This window comes from Haliotis asinina, chromosome 7 (genome assembly GCF_037392515.1).
Source record: "Haliotis asinina isolate JCU_RB_2024 chromosome 7, JCU_Hal_asi_v2, whole genome shotgun sequence".
NCBI classification, from domain to species: domain Eukaryota; kingdom Metazoa; phylum Mollusca; class Gastropoda; order Lepetellida; family Haliotidae; genus Haliotis; species Haliotis asinina.
Genome location: NC_090286.1, coordinates 64,907,142 through 64,925,773, shown reverse-complemented (window position 1 = coordinate 64,925,773; position 18,632 = coordinate 64,907,142). Strand labels below are relative to the sequence as shown.

The window sequence follows — 18,632 nt, the reverse complement described above, 5'->3', positions numbered from 1 at the left end:
CATAGATGTAATATTGTTGAATACAGACTATTGTGACGTAGATGTAATATTGTTGAATACAAACTGTTGTGACATAGATGTAATATTGTTGAATACAGACTATTGTGACATAGATGTAATATTGTTGAATACAGACTATTGTGACATAGATGTAATATTGTTGAATACAAACTGTTGTGACATAGATGTAATATTGTTGCATACAGACTATTGTGACGTAGATGTAATATTGTTGAATACAAACTGTTGTGACATAGATGTAATATTGTTGAATACAGACTATTGTGACATAGATGTAATATTGTTGAATACAGACTGTTGTGACATAGATGTAATGTTGTTCAATACAGACTGTTGTGACATAGATGTAATATTGTTGAATACAGACTATTGTGACATAGATGTAATATTGTTGAATACAGACTATTGTGACATAGATGTAATATTGTTGAATACAGACTATTGTGACATAGATGTAATATTGTTGAATACAGACTGTTGTGACATAGATGTAATATTGTTGAATACAGACTATTGTGACATAGATGTAATATTGTTGAATACAGACTGTTGTGACATAGATGTAATATTGTTGAATACAGACTGTTGTGACATAGATGTAAGATTGTGGACTGCAGACTATTGTGACATAGATGTAATATTGTTGAATACAGACTATTGTGACATAGATGTAATATTGTTGAATACAGACTATTGTGACGTGGATGTAATATTGTTGAATACAAACTGTTGTGACATAGATGTAATATTGTTGAATACAGACTATTGTGACATAGATGTAATATTGTTGAATACAGACTGTTGTGACATAGATGTAATATTGTTGAATACAGACTGTTGTGACATAGATGTAATATTGTTGAATACAGACTGTTGTTACATAGATGTAATATTGTTGAATACAGACTATTGTGACATAGATGTAATATTGTTGAATACAGACTGTTGTGACATAGATGTAATATTGTTGAATACAGACTGTTGTGACATAGATGTAATATTGTTGAATACAGACTGTTGTGACATAGATGTAATATTGTTGAATACAGACTGTTGTGACATAGATGTAATATTGTTGAATACAGACTGTTGTGACATAGATGTAATATTGTTGAATACAGACTGTTGTTACATAGATGTAATATTGTTGAATACAGACTATTGTGACATAGATGTAACATTGTTGAATACAGACTCTTGTGACATAGATGTAATATTTTTGAATACAGACTATTGTGACATAGATGTAATATTGTTGAATACAGACTATTGTGACATAGATGTAATATTGTTGAATACAAACTGTTGTGACATAGATGTAATATTGTTGAATACAGACTATTGTGACATAGATGTAATATTGTTGAATACAGACTGTTGTGACATAGATGTAATATTGTTGAATACAGACTATTGTGACATAGATGTAATATTGTTGAATACAGACTCTTGTGACATAGATGTAATATTTTTGAATACAGACTATTGTGACATAGATGTAATATTGTTGAATACAGACTATTGTGACATAGATGTAATATTGTTGAATACAAACTGTTGTGACATAGATGTAATATTGTTGAATACAGACTATTGTGACATAGATGTAATATTGTTGAATACAGACTATTGTGACATAGATGTAATATTGTTGAATACAAACTGTTGTGACATAGATGTAATATTGTTGAATACAGACTATTGTGACATAGATGTAATATTGTTGAATACAGACTGTTGTGACATAGATGTAATATTGTTGAATACAGACTATTGTGACATAGATGTAATATTGTTGAATACAGACTGTTGTGACATAGATGTAATGTTGTTCAATACAGACTGTTGTGACATAGATGTAATATTGTTGAATACAGACTGTTGTGACATAGATGTAATATTGTTGAATACAGACTGTTGTGACATAGATGTAAGATTGTTGAATACAAACTGTTGTGACATAGATGTAATATTGTTGAATACAAACTGTTTTGACATAGATGTAATATTGTTGAATACAGACTGTTGTTACATAGATGTAATATTGTTGAATACAGACTATTGTGACATAGATGTAATATTGTTGAATACAGACTGTTGTGACATAGATGTAATATTGTTGAATACAGACTGTTGTGACATAGATGTAATATTGTTGAATACAGACTGTTGTGACATAGATGTAATATTGTTGAATACAGACTGTTGTGACATAGATGTAATATTGTTGAATACAGACTGTTGTGACATAGATGTAATATTGTTGAATACAGACTGTTGTTACATAGATGTAATATTGTTGAATACAGACTATTGTGACATAGATGTAATATTGTTGAATACAGACTGTTGTGACATAGATGTAATATTGTTGAATACAGACTATTGTGACATAGATGTAATATTGTTGAATACAGACTATTGTGACATAGATGTAATATTGTTGAATACAGACTGTTGTGACATAGATGTAATATTGTTGAATACAGACTATTGTGACATAGATGTAATATTGTTGAATACAGACTGTTGTGACATAGATGTAATATTGTTGAATACAGACTATTGTGACATAGATGTAATATTGTTGAATACAGACTGTTGTGACATAGATGTAATGTTGTTCAATACAGACTGTTGTGACATAGATGTAATATTGTTGAATACAGACTGTTGTGACATAGATGTAAGATTGTGGACTGCAGACTGTTGTGACATAGATGTAAGATTGTGGACTGCAGTCTGTTGTGACATAGATGTAATATTGTTGAATACAGACTGTTGTGACATGATGTAATATTGTTGAATACAGACTGTTGTGACATAGATGTAATATTGTTGAATACAGACTGCTGTGACATAGATGTAATATTGTTGAATACAGACTGTTGTGACATAGATGTAATATTGTTGAATACAGACTGTTGTGACATAGATGTAATGATGTTGAATACAGACTGTTGTTACATAGATGTAATATTGTTGAATACAAACTATTGTGACATAGATGTAATATTGTTGAAAACAGACTATTGTGACATGTATGTAACATTGTTGAATACAGACTGTTGTGACATAGATGTAATATTGTTGAATACAGACTATTGTGACATAGATGTAATATTGTTGAATACAGATTATTGTGACATAGATGTAATATTGTTGAATACAGACTATTGTGACGTAGATGTAATATTGTTGAATACAGATTATTGTGACATAGATGTAATATTGTTGAATACAGACTGTTGTGACATAGATGTAATGTTGTTGACTACAGACTATTGTGACATAGATGTAATATTGTTGAATACAGACTGTTGTGACATAGATGTAAGATTGTGGACTGCAGACTGTTGTGACATAGATGTAAGATTGTGGACTGCAGACTGTTGTGACATAGATGTAAGATTGTGGACTGCAGACTGTTGTGACATAGATGTAATATTGTTGAATACAGACTGTTGTGACATAGATGTAATATTGTTGAATACAGACTGTTGTGACATAGATGTAAGATTGTGGACTGCAGACTGTTGTGACATAGATGTAAGATTGTGGACTGCAGACTGTTGTGACATAGATGTAAGATTGTGGACTGCAGACTGTTGTGACATAGATGTGAGATTGTGGACTGCAGACTGTTGTGACATAGATGTAATATTGTTGAATACAGACTGTTGTTACATAGATGTAATATTGTTGAATACAGACTGTTGTGACATAGATGTAATATTGTTGAATACAGACTGTTGTGACATAGATGTAATATTGTTGAATACAGACTGTTGTGACATAGATGTAATATTGTTGAATACAGACTGTTGTGACATAGATGTAATATTGTTGAATACAGACTGTTGTGACATAGATGTAATATTGTTGAATACAGACTGTTGTGGCATAGATGTAATATTGTTGAATACAGACTGTTGTGACATAGATGTAATATTGTTGAATACAGACTGTTGTGACATAGATGTAATATTGTTGAATACAGACTGTTGTGACATAGATGTAATATTGTTGAATACAGACTGTTGTGACATAGATGTAATATTGTTGAATACAGACTGTTGTGACATAGATGTAATATTGTTGAATACAGACTGTTGTGACATAGATGTAATATTGTTGAATACAGACTGTTGTTACATAGATGTAATATTGTTGAATACAGACTATTGTGACATAGATGTAATATTGTTGAATACAGACTGTTGTGACATAGATGTAATATTGTTGAATACAGACTATTGTGACATAGATGTAATATTGTTGAATACAGACTATTGTGACATAGATGTAATATTGTTGAATACAGACTGTTGTGACATAGATGTAATATTGTTGAATACAGACTATTGTGACATAGATGTAATATTGTTGAATACAGACTGTTGTGACATAGATGTAATATTGTTGAATACAGACTATTGTGACATAGATGTAATATTGTTGAATACAGACTGTTGTGACATAGATGTAATGTTGTTCAATACAGACTGTTGTGACATAGATGTAATATTGTTGAATACAGACTGTTGTGACATAGATGTAAGATTGTGGACTGCAGACTGTTGTGACATAGATGTAAGATTGTGGACTGCAGTCTGTTGTGACATAGATGTAATATTGTTGAATACAGACTGTTGTGACATGATGTAATATTGTTGAATACAGACTGTTGTGACATAGATGTAATATTGTTGAATACAGACTGCTGTGACATAGATGTAATATTGTTGAATACAGACTGTTGTGACATAGATGTAATATTGTTGAATACAGACTGTTGTGACATAGATGTAATGATGTTGAATACAGACTGTTGTTACATAGATGTAATATTGTTGAATACAAACTATTGTGACATAGATGTAATATTGTTGAAAACAGACTATTGTGACATGTATGTAACATTGTTGAATACAGACTGTTGTGACATAGATGTAATATTGTTGAATACAGACTATTGTGACATAGATGTAATATTGTTGAATACAGATTATTGTGACATAGATGTAATATTGTTGAATACAGACTATTGTGACGTAGATGTAATATTGTTGAATACAGATTATTGTGACATAGATGTAATATTGTTGAATACAGACTGTTGTGACATAGATGTAATATTGTTGACTACAGACTATTGTGACATAGATGTAATATTGTTGAATACAGACTGTTGTGACATAGATGTAAGATTGTGGACTGCAGACTGTTGTGACATAGATGTAAGATTGTGGACTGCAGACTGTTGTGACATAGATGTAAGATTGTGGACTGCAGACTGTTGTGACATAGATGTAATATTGTTGAATACAGACTGTTGTGACATAGATGTAATATTGTTGAATACAGACTGTTGTGACATAGATGTAATATTGTTGAATACAGACTGTTGTGACATAGATGTAATATTGTTGAATACAGACTGTTGTGACATAGATGTAAGATTGTGGACTGCAGACTGTTGTGACATAGATGTGAGATTGTGGACTGCAGACTGTTGTGACATAGATGTAATATTGTTGAATACAGACTGTTGTTACATAGATGTAATATTGTTGAATACAGACTGTTGTGACATAGATGTAATATTGTTGAATACAGACTGTTGTGACATAGATGTAATATTGTTGAATACAGACTGTTGTGACATAGATGTAATATTGTTGAATACAGACTGTTGTGACATAGATGTAATATTGTTGAATACAGACTGTTGTGACATAGATGTAATATTGTTGAATACAGACTGTTGTGGCATAGATGTAATATTGTTGAATACAGACTGTTGTGACATAGATGTAATATTGTTGAATACAGACTGTTGTGACACAGACATAATATTGTTGACTACAGACTGTTGTGACATAGATGTTACATTGCAGACTGCAGGGCACAAAATATACTGATGTGAGTACAGCTATATGTGCCTGTAATATATATTGTTGCCTTCAGTACTTTGCTGCGCGATAAGTATACTAAGTCGACACTTCCTCAATTGGGGCTGTTACCGACAAATGCTACACTTTTATGTCCGCTTCTTTTCAGGGTGAACAAGGGCGTCCTGGAAAACAAGGAATTCGCGGACCAAAGGGAGAGCGGGTGTGAAATGTTTTCTGCCTCTCGGGCTCCAGTGAAAGGATCAACGGGGAAACAACAAAATTCGTCTCTCTGTTCATATAGTTTGATATCTGTCTTTAAATAATACTGAATAACCGCATGTTCCTTAACACACTACAACTCTGTGACTAATGTATGTGCGAGTGCGAGTTATTTCCCTTTTTACACTCTTTAGTTGATTGATATTTAGTTGATCAGTTGATGAACCTATCATTTATCGTATATAGTAACGACGAAATATGGCAGGAAGAAGTATATATTTGCACCAAGCTGTTTCAAAAAACTATTACTGACTGTTGTGGTTATTGTTCTTGGAGATGGCTGTATATGTTACTTTGCTCTTGTATTACTTCTTAACCTCTTAACACTGTTATTCGAATTATGTCCCTTTGCAGGGAATTCCTGGCAACAGAGGGCGTAACGGTATCCGAGGCCCCCCAGGACCCACGGTAAGAGAATGAGTTTAGCAGTGTTCAAGTCAGCACATCACCGGTGAACCGTTTGATATTTCTTCAAAAGTTTATTGCCAAGTTACGACTGAATCAGTGACAGTGATGTTTATGTTTTAGGTCGACCCCATGGTGAGATGAGCAATTATTGTTACAATAACCGTAGTTTTACTAATAACTGGCACGTCATTCCGCTAGTTTTTCAATTTCACTCTTTAGCCTAATTCGCAAAAACTCGATGTTTAACATGACGATATAGGTCTGGATGATCTGTGATTGTGGTTTGTAGAAGATAGTGTTTATTGCGGAGATGTAATAACGATTCATTAACACTAACCGATATGCAGGTGCCAGGACACACTGTACCTTGAAGGGGTAAGACATACAGTGGTTAAGGTACTAGGAGACTAGGCACTGGGATACGACATAGTAAGAATATTGGGAGACAAGGTTTGGTTTTGTTGTTGTTTAGCGCCGCTCTCAGCAATATCCCAGCTTATGGTGACGGTCTGTAAATAATCGAGTCTGGACCAGACTGGGCGGGCGATAAGTATGGGGACCAGGCCTTTATGGGATAAGGTATGGGGAATGTAGGTATAAAGAGAGGACGCCTGTCGGGAAGGTGCTGGACCTAGGACACAGGATATCCACGTTGAAGGAATATGGAAACAAAACCAATTGGAATAGGTGCGTGGGTCGGTTTGGGACAGGCTGTACAGGAACTGGGCGTGTCGCGATATGGCAAGTAAGGACTCAACGACTTGGGGCATGGGGCTCTAGGGTTGCCGAGTATATTTGAAATAAGGTACGTACGGATAGGGCCATTGGAACAAGGTGTGCCTGGAATACAGCACATCGGGACAAGGTGTGTGGGAAATACGTCACATCGGGGCGAGGTGTATGGGGAATACGACACATCGGGACGAGGTGTATGGAAAATACGTCACATCAGGACAAGGTGTGTGGGCAATACGGCACATTGGGACAAGGTGTATGAGAAATACGTCACATCGGGACGAGGTGTGTGGGAAATACGTCACATCGGGACAAGGTGTATGGGAAATACGTCACATCGGGACGAGGTGTATGGAGAATACGTCACATCGGGACGAGGTGTGTGGGAAATACGTCACATCGGGACGAGGTGTATGGGAAATACGTCACATCAGGACAAGGTGTGTGGGCAATACGGCACATTGGGACAAGGTGTATGAGAAATACGTCACATCGGGACGAGGTGTGGGGGAAATACGTCACATCGGGACAAGGTGTATGGGAAATACGTCACATCGGGACGAGGTGTATGGGGAATACGTCACATCGGGACGAGGTGTGTGGGAAATACGTCACATCGGGACGAGGTGTATGGGAAATACGTCACATCGGGACAAGGTGTATGGGGAATACGGCACATTGGGACAAGGTGTATGGGGAATACGACACATCGGGACGAGGTGTATGGGAAATACGTCACATCGGGACGAGGTGTATGAGAAATACGTCACATCGGGACGAGGTGTATGGGAAAAACGTCACATCGGGACGAGGTGTATGGGGAATACGGCACATTGGGACGAGGTGTATGGGGAATACGACACACCGGGACGAGGTGTATGGGGAATACGTCACATCGGGACGAGGTGTGTGGGAAAAACGTCACATCGGGACGAGGTGTATGGGGAATACGGCACATTGGGACGAGGTGTATGGGGAATACGACACACCGGGACGAGGTGTATGGGGAATACGTCACATCGGGACGAGGTGTATGGGAAATACGGCACATCGGGACGAGGTGTATGGGAAATACGTCACATCGGGACGAGGTGTATGGGAAATACGTCACATCGGGACGAGGTGTTTGCCAAATACGACACATCAGGACGAGGTGTATGGGGAATACGGCACATGGGGACGAGGTGTATGGGGAATACGGCACATTGGGACGAGGTGTATGGGGAATACGGCACATTGGGACGAGGTGTATGGGGAATACGACACATCGGGACGAGGTGTATGGGGAATACGACACATCGGGACGAGGTGTATGGGGAATACGACACATTGGGACGAGGTGTATGGGGAATACGGCGCATTGGGACGAGGTGTATGGGGAATACGGCGCATTGGGACGAGGTGTATGGGGAATACGGCACATCGGGACGAGGTGTATGGGGAATACGACACATTGGGACGAGGTGTATGGGGAATACGTCACATCGGGACGAGGTGTATGGGAAATACGTCACATCGGGACGAGGTGTATGCCAAATACGTCACATCGGGACGAGGTGTATGGGGAATACGGCACATCGGGACGAGGTGTATGGGGAATACGGCACATCGGGACGAGGTGTATGGGGAATACGACACATTTGGACGAGGTGTATGGGGAATACGTCACATCGGGACGAGGTGTATGGGAAATACGTCACATCGGGACGAGGTGTATGGGGAATACGACACATCGGGACGAGGTGTATGGGGAATACGACACATCGGGACGAGGTGTATGGGGAATACGGCACATTGGAACGAGGTGTATGGGGAATACGGCACATCGGGACGAGGTGTATGGGAAATACGGCACATCGGGACGAGGTGTATGGGAAATACGTCACATCGGGACGAGGTGTATGGGGAATACGGCACATCGGGACGAGGTGTATGGGGAATACGGCACATCGGGACGAGGTGTATGGGGAATACGACACATCGGGACGAGGTGTATGGGGAATACGGCACATCGGGACGAGGTGTATGGGGAATACGACACATTGGGACGAGGTGTATGGGGAATACGGCACATAAGGAGAAAGTGTATTCTTATAAGGTATATGGGGACAAGGCACAAACAGTGTTTCGTGTCCTCGTGGCCTGCCGGCCGAGACACAGGCCGTTAATTCTACACAGTTGCCTTACGGGGGTCTATAAATCCAAATTCCCAAATTGCAAAGTTTACCTGCAGAAGAATGGAGTTTCATAGGCATGGGACTGGCCCACAGTGCACCCGAATAGACTGGGCTCAGTCTGTTTTACAAGTGTAGATAGCCCAGGAGGTAGCTTCTTTCTAAGCTAACCAGTCTCCTCTTTCTGAGCGTGGAAATGTGGCGTAAATAACTGGTTCCTAATACCCTTAATTCCGTGGAGCATTCCAACATAATGCTTGCAGACAAATTTGGTTTATAAGTTCATCGTTTAATTTGATTTGCATTTTTTGCCTAACTAACAAGAACGCATGCCATTTTTGTGCAACTTGAAGAAGACTTGAAGAAGACTTGAAGCAGCTACTTTACTTTCGAAAGATGTCTTGAATCAGTCGATCGTAGCGTATAATCCTAGTTAATCTGTTATGGTGTGACTACAGATTAACAATGGTAAAATGAAACGATCGGGTGGTGTTTATTGTATTATGGTAATATATTACTGTTTTCTTTTAAAATGGTTAACTGGCAATATGCTGCTTGCGTCAGGTGAATTGACATCTCATTCTGTTTTACTTACGGAAGAGCGCGAGAACTGAAGATGTAAAACCTCCAGCATTGCTGATGATAGATCACACCTTCATATCTTCCATGTTATGTTGAAGTAGCCCTTGCATGGCCTGATGTTTCCATTACACAGCACATACGTCACATGTGTTTACATACTTTTGTTTTTCTTTCGACTAATATTTCGTATTCGCTACAGGGCCCCCAGGGAGACCAGGGTATACTAGGACAGAAAGGAAGCCGTGGTGACCCGGTACGTCCGTCTGACGACGAGTACCTGCCGCTGAGGGGCGCCGCCTGGCGGGACCGCATAGCATAGCACGAGCAGCACGTTACGCCACTTGTCATACAATACGTCATACCGCTTGTCATACTGCTTGTCATACCGCTTCTCATGCCGCTCTGCTGACTTGGAATATACAATTATCTTATCTGCCACTCAGCAAATGGACTTTTTTCCACAAACTTCATGGAAATGTTTCTCCCAAATAAACCCCACATTTGTAAGGATGACTAACAACACTAAGGTGCCACTGCATCAAAACCCACTGATAATAAACAACAAAGAATGGGAGCTAAATAATCTGTTTGCTGGGCGGAGATCAGGCACATTACTACACCTGAACATCACAAGCACAATGGTGCATATAGTCGTCAGCAGCACTGGTTCCTTATGTCACTTGATGTACTCAATACAAATACATGCCAATATACACAGACACGTCACGCTTTCCAGTATATAGTTATACTACCAAAGAAGCAGCATTGTGCTATATGTAACGAAGACACCTGCACGTCATACTTTGCACTAAACCTCGTCAATTACTTCATACTATACTCCTCACCAAAAGTTAAGCAACACATTTTTTCAGTCATATTACATTTTCTTGAAATTGTAAATCACGGTGTGATGCAATAGAAATGTGAAACATTAACACACGATTAAATGAAATGATAAATAATATTGAGCAACAATATACTTACAAATGATACAAAGCATGAGCCTGTGAAACAGTCGTGCAGAACGTGCTGCATTGATGGAGCAAAATGTTGACATTAAAGTTCAAGTGAGTTATGGACAATGAAATAGTGTTGAATAACGCATATGACCACCATGAGCACAAATACAAGCTTCTACACGTCTTTACTGACCAAATGAGCCCTTAAAGTTGCAGTTGTGGAATGTTGTTCCATGCTGCCATTCAATGAGATTACGATCAAGTGACCTTGTAGGCTAGTCCACATAAATGATCTTGTTGATCTAAAAACATCATTAACATCATCTTCTTCGAGCATTATCATCCATGGACGGACAATATTATCAAAAAATTGATGTTAGGGCCCGCTTGTGCCAGATGAGTGATTACAGCTAGGTTTATACAGGTCAGGGTGCATGTGTAAAGAATGAAGCACATTAATGCCCCATATTCTGCACGTTGTTTCTTATGTAGTTGTGTTCGGGTGATGATGTCAATGTTATCAGATAAATCAATTTGACAGTCACTAAAGGTTATGTATTCTTTGATAATATACCTTTCTGTAACATGCCAGGAACCATCGTTATCGAGATATTACACTGAAACTACTTGTTGCTGAATTTTTGTGAGGATTGTATGTATGTCACGTTTACACAACTGTAGACGCTTTGGTTCGTGACTCATATGTACGTTGATACATATCGTTAATGCACGTGTAGACAGGTACATCACACAATACTAGAAATGCACATGTAGACAGGTACATCACACAATACTAGAAATACACGTGTAGACAGGTACATCACACAATACTAGAAATGCACATGTAGACAGGTACATCACACAATACTAGAAATACACGTGTAGACAGGTACATCACACAATACTAGAAATGCACATGTAGACAGGTACATCACACAATACTAGAAATACACGTGTAGACAGGTACATCACACAATACTAGAAATACACGTGTAGACAGGTACATCACACAATACTAGAAATACACGTGTAGACAGGTACATCACACAATACTAGAAATGCACGTGTAGACAGGTACATCACACTATACTAGAAATGCTCGTGTAGACAGGTACATCACACTATACTAGAAATACACGTGTAGACAGGTACATCACACAATACTAGAAATGCTCGTGTAGACAAGTACATCACACAATACTAGAAATACACGTGTAGACAGGTACATCACACAATACTAGAAATACACGTGTAGACAGGTACATCACACAATACTAGAAATACACGTGTAGACAGGTACATCACACAATACTAGAAATACACGTGTAGACCGGTACATCACACAATACTAGAAATACACGTGTAGACAGGTACATCACACAATACTGGAAATACACGTGTAGACAGGTACATCACACAATACTAGAAATACACGTGTAGACAGGTACATCACACAATACTAGAAATACACGTGTAGACAGGTACATCACACAATACTAGAAATACACGTGTAGACCGGTACATCACACAATACTAGAAATACACGTGTAGACAGGTACATCACACAATACTAGAAATACACGTGTAGACCGATACATCACACAATACTAGAAATACACATGTAGACAGGTACATCACACAATACTAGAAATACACGTGTAGACAGGTACATCACACAATACTAGAAATACATGTGTAGACAGGTACATCACACAATACTAGAAATACACGTGTAGACAGGTACATCACACAATACTAGAAATGCACATGTAGACAGGTACATCACACAATACTAGAAATACACGTGTAGACCGGTACATCACACAATGCTAGAAATACACGTGTAGACCGGTACATCACACAATGCTAGAAATACACGTGTAGACCGGTGCATCACGCTATACCAGAAATACACGTGTAGACAGGTACATCACACAATACTAGAAATGCTCGTGTAGACAAGTACATCACACAATACTAGAAATACACGTGTAGACAGGTACATCACACAATACTAGAAATACACGTGTAGACAGGTACATCACACAATACTAGAAATACACGTGTAGACAGGTACATCACACAATACTAGAAATACACGTGTAGACAGGTACATCATACTATACCAGAAATACGCGTGTCGACAGGTACATCACGCTATACCAGAAATACACGTGTAGACCGGTGCATCACACTATACCAGATATACACGTGTAGACAGGTACATCACCCTATACCAGAGATACACGTGTAGACAGGTACATCACACAATCCTAGAAATACACGTGTAGACAGGTACATCACACCATACAAGAAATACACGTGCAAACAGGTTCGTCAGACTATGTTGTATAGATCTCTGACAGCGTATTGCCTCTATTCCGCCTGTATTTATATTTAGTATCTGTACATAGATGCATGGCCTTCCAAATGTGCACTTCTTGAAGAGCGCACGAGGTATCCCTGCATACCTGTACTGCGTATTCGTCCTTGTTAGGTGAGACACTCGAGCGAAACTCTTGTAACGTTCAGGAATGAACCTTTCCATTTGTACCTATGGTACATTATCTGTAGTATCAAGCTACCCCTGTGGTTACTTCTTGACTGAAGTAATTATGTTGATGATGTTATGTTCGAGATTCTGGGTTAATAATTACAAGTTAGTTGAAACTAACATTAACGCACTGAAACCAATGGCATACATGGATATGCGGTATTAGGTGGTCAAACGAATACAAATGCATGTATTTTATGTTGTGAAGTCTTACGGGTAAGCTATATATTTAACACGTTCACTTAATGCAACACTTAACAGGGTTATACGAGTTACACTATTCTACTGCTGCCAATCGGACTTTTGACGTAGTCATGCAAAGCAAGCGCTTGAAAAAAAAACCCCACAAAAAACACAATCTAAGGGAGATAATCTGACGTTGTGTTCCAGGGGAGGTAACTGAGATACTATTATGTTTCAGGGTCCCCCAGGTCCCCCCGGGATTCCCGGCCTGCTGTCGGAGCCGCAGGAGGGGAAAGCGGTATGGGAGGATCTAATCAAGAAGTTTCAAGTACTACTCCATTGGTTTTCATGCATGTATGCTGTCGCCCCGTGGGTGCTCTTCACACGCCATAGACTAGACATGCACTGTCCTTTCGTCAAATCCTTGTTTCAAATTCCATACTTTCCCGAACAAGTATGAGATTCATATATGGGAGAGGGTCACTCATATTTTCCTCAACACTCCTTTCCATTTTCTTTGGTCCAGTCGCTTTTAGACATATTAGACCTCCGCCTGTGTACTGGTCGTGTATCTATAAGTAATATCCTTCATATATTTAGCGCGTGCGACATCCATACTTTTTAAGCGCATATTGATTTGAGTTTTTCAGACAATTGACGTCTAACGCACAGAAATCAGAGGAGTAGTACTTGTTTCCGGCGGAAGCGTTCTGAATGCGCATGCGTTGCAAAGAGTACGACTAATTGCTTGGCTCTGTTTATGGAATTATAATTGATGTGACCTCAGTCACTTCTTTAGTTTCAAAAATGGAGCCTACCTCTAGCAAGCGCATATCGCGTCAAGACGCCTCTACCGGTTCTTCATGTTTTACATTTGTATTGATGACGCATTTTGTTGCCTATTGTCCCCAGTATTCCAGAGCGAGGCTGATCACTGAAGCTCAGTGGTGGCACTCAGTCTCTGTGCGCAGGTGAGTTGACGCAGATCCGGGTACCGCTGCACAGCGAGCGTTGCAAGGCAAGACATCTGTAGTTAGCACGTGCATCAACCTTGACCTTTTAAGTTATCAGGTGTAATGTCGAACTACGAATATACTACTGTGTACAGACTATTCTATCACTGTAAGTCCGTCTAAGAGATATATACGATTCAACCATTTCACTTTTTCCATCAAGTTAAGAAAACATTTGGAATTGATAAATCAATGTTTAGGGGAACGAGCAACGGTTTTCGCCTACCTGAGACAAGAAAAATGTGAATCTGAAAGATTGTTACATCATTTACAAGTGATGTAGTATTAATTTACGTATCCCACATAATTATTAGTGGATTCTGAAACGCTGTTCTCAGTATATCTACCTTCCATTTGTATAGACGTCTTAGAGCGCTGCCCCAACCCTCCCTCCCTCCCAGCTGTCCCACCCTCATGCCGTCTACCCCATGGTCAGAGCACCTGCTATCTACCCCCACCGACAAAGCGGATCGTCACGTACATCAAGCACTTTAAAAGTGCAAATAAAGGCATGGCTGCGCAAAGAAAACGCGCGGCAAGTACCGCTTTGCATGCTCGCTCCAGCCAAACACTAACTCACGCACTCATTCTTCTACCAATTGAATATTAACAGGGGCCAGCAGGACTTCCGGGTGCGCGGGGGGTGCCGGGAGACAAGGGCCCAAGGGTGAGTATCAGGACCAAAACATGTTTAGATAAGCATGTGTGTTTTTGTTATTCAAGAGTATTGTTGAAATCTCTTCACACTGACAGTGTGAGTGTCAGCAGCATCAATATGACAGGGTATAATGTGGGCAGCGATCGAGGCAGTGGGCTGGTAACAAGTAATAAAGCTATGCAAGAAAGAGTATACAGAATTGTTTCACTGTGGCTTAAATACAACAAAAGAGTAGTGGTTAATCCCTTTTGATGCAATAGTGAACTTACTTTGGCCTGGCTATTTATGGTTGCGCATTATTGGTCAAAACTAGTATGGTCATGTCTCTTTGGTAAGGGATATGACGTTACTTCGCGGATATGACATGGGTAGGAGAGGTGTCATGCACGATCATAACGGTTAACGCAAACACCATTCATAAGGTACGTACGTATCACCAGCTTATACCCGCAACAGGACGGCAGCAATTAATGTCTTCTCACTAGCTCGAGTTATGGCCTCTGCTTTTAAGAAGGTAAAACGTGTCAGACAACAAGTACAAACATGGTTTCCCCCTGTAGACACGAGGGGAGAGGGGGTGGGGTGCCGGGCGGGGAGAGGTAATGAGTCTACATGCTGGCTGCGTTGGCCTGATCGCTGAGGCAGCAGATTTATCGTCAACAGGTTGAACCTCCACACCTCGTGTAAGTAAGGATGGGTTGAGGGTGTGCGTAATACTGAATGCTAATGTACTCCAACTTTCGGGTTATACCGGTCATGTGGATATATGCTAGGCTATACAGCTTTACAAGAAGATATGTGCTTAATTGACGCAGGTACAATGCAAATCCCACTATATGACACTATACGCAGGTAGTGTCCTAATCGCAGTGATTGTTATGACACTATAGCACGTCTCAGTCCTAACCCCGGTGATTGGTATTGTACTATACACAGGCACAATCCAAGACCCAAAGATCGTTATGACATTATATGCAGGTACTATACACAGGCACAATCCAAGACCCAAAGATCGTTAAGACATTATATGCAGGTACAAGCGTAGTCCTAGTGACTTTACACAGGTACAATCCTAGTCCCAAAGACTGTTATGACACTGACCGCAGGTACGGTCCTCATCCCAGGTACAATTCTAATCCCAAGGATTGCTTTTTTACTATGCGCAGGTACAATCCTAACCCCTGTGATTGTTATTACACTATACTCAGGTACAATGCTTATCCCAGTGATTGTTATTACACTATACACAGGTACAATCCTAACCCCAGTGATTGTTATTACACTATGCTTAGGTACAATGCTTAACCCAGTGATTGTTATTACACTATACACAGGTACAATCCTAACCCCAGTGATTGTTATTACACTATGCTTAGGTACAATGCTTAACCCAGTGATTGTTATTACACTATACTCAGGTACAATCCTAACCCCAGTGATTGTTATTACATTATACTCAGGTACAATGCTTATCCCAGTGATTGTTATTACACTATACGCAGGTACAATCCTAACCCCAGTGATTGTTATTACACTATGCTTAGGTACAATGCTTAACCCAGTGATTGTTATTACACTATACACAGGTACAATCCTAACCCCAGTGATTGTTATTACACTATGCTTAGGTACAATGCTTAACCCAGTGATTGTTATTACACTATACACAGGTACAATCCTAACCCCAGTGATTGTTATTACACTATGCTTAGGTACAATGCTTATCCCAGTGATTGTAATTACACTATACACAGGTACAATCCTAACCCCAGTGATTGTTATTACACTATGCTTAGGTACAATGCTTAACCCAGTGATTGTTATTACACTATACACAGGTACAATCCTAATCTTGGTGACTGGTATTACACTATGCTTAGGTACAATCGTAATCCTGGTCACTGGTATTATGCTATGCACAGGTACTCTGACTATGTTGATGTTTCAGGGACAACGTGGAGCCCCTGGAACACCTGGGACAAAGGGCGAACCTGGGATACCTGTAAGTCAATTTGTCCAAGCTTTTGAAATGAAAGCTAAAGAAATGTAACTCGACTGCAGGGGATGAACGGAGAGGATAATTATATGTGGTGTGAAGACTGTACGAGAGAGAGAGAGGGACAGACAGAGAGAGGGGAGAGAGAGAGGGGAGACAGAGAGAGGAGAGAGAGAGAGGGGAGACAGAGAGAGGAGAGAGAGAGAGAGACGCACAGGAGGGAGAGAATGGGGGAGGTGATGTAGTGTGACGGAATAAGAAATGGGGTGTTAACTGAGTGAGAGACCAAGTGTCAATGTAGACAGAACCCCGTACCCTGCGTACATGGTCCCAACAGAACCCCGGACTCTGCGTACATGGTCCCAACAGAACCCCGGACCCTGCGTACATGGTCCCAACGAGATGCGGTCACAGATAAATGTTTCCATCACACCTGACTCCAATCTAATCATTCCGTTTATGACCAATGAAATATGAGTGAATGGCTCCATCAAATAAAAGTAATCTGTACATTCGGAATGTTTTCCCCTCCCGCCCTGTGATGGCTGTGATACAATCAGTCCTACGTTAATGGGGTATCCAGTTGCCCTCGCTACACTCGGTACTGGCGATACACTCATGGAGGCCACCCCACACATGCCGCTGCTGGCGTCTACATCCAGGCGGTGGGGTAGCCTAGAGGTTAAAGCATTCGCTCATCACACTGAAGACCCGGGTTCGATTCCTCAAATGGATACACGGTGTGAAGCTCATTTCTGGTGGAGTAAAACGAAGCTGACTCCCTCTACCTCCCTAGGGCTGATTCAGATGTTTCGTATATTCAGGTTACATTATAGAATGGAATATAAACTGACCGATGGACCAGTGTCTTCATTCTATGTAAATACCAAGTATCAAATACCCAGGTCAGCTCTGTGGTCATTGCGGGTGGGAGACCTACTTCACGCTAACATTGCACCCAACATATGTGAGCAAGAGAACATGAACATGTCTGTGTTCTACAGCCGACCTAGTTGAAAAGGACCTGAGTTCTGTTGCACAAAACTATCTTAGCACTTAGGTGATCGTAACTCCCATACTTTAACATAGACCTACAATCATCTTAACGGTAAGATCGCTTTGTGCAAATGAGCCCTGGCTTGTTGGGGTGACAAACTATGGGGTAGCACAGCC

General features: G+C 39.9%; 2 protein-coding genes across 8 annotated transcripts in view; one reads left to right on the top strand and one right to left on the bottom strand.

Annotated features, from left to right (window-relative positions):
* LOC137290580 (large ribosomal subunit protein uL13m-like) overlaps positions 1 to 18,632 on the bottom strand; it is a 421,196-nt gene that overhangs the window by 345,226 nt on the left and 57,338 nt on the right. The gene's annotated exons all lie outside the window — the stretch shown is intronic.
* The window catches only part of LOC137290319 (collagen alpha-1(IX) chain-like), a 158,235-nt gene that overhangs the window by 100,729 nt on the left and 38,874 nt on the right, over positions 1 to 18,632 (top strand). For 5 of the 7 annotated variants that reach the window (XM_067821149.1, XM_067821147.1, XM_067821143.1 and 2 more), the window contains 7 exons: positions 6,085 to 6,138; positions 6,552 to 6,605; positions 6,726 to 6,737; positions 10,296 to 10,349; positions 14,031 to 14,120; positions 15,419 to 15,472; positions 17,412 to 17,465. In XM_067821149.1, the coding sequence (XP_067677250.1) occupies positions 6,085 to 6,138; positions 6,552 to 6,605; positions 6,726 to 6,737; positions 10,296 to 10,349; positions 14,031 to 14,120; positions 15,419 to 15,472; positions 17,412 to 17,465 (372 nt within the window). The remainder of the gene's footprint in view (positions 1 to 6,084; positions 6,139 to 6,551; positions 6,606 to 6,725; positions 6,738 to 10,295; positions 10,350 to 14,030; positions 14,121 to 15,418; positions 15,473 to 17,411; positions 17,466 to 18,632) is intronic. The other 2 variants (XM_067821148.1, XM_067821146.1) reach the window with 2 other exon arrangements.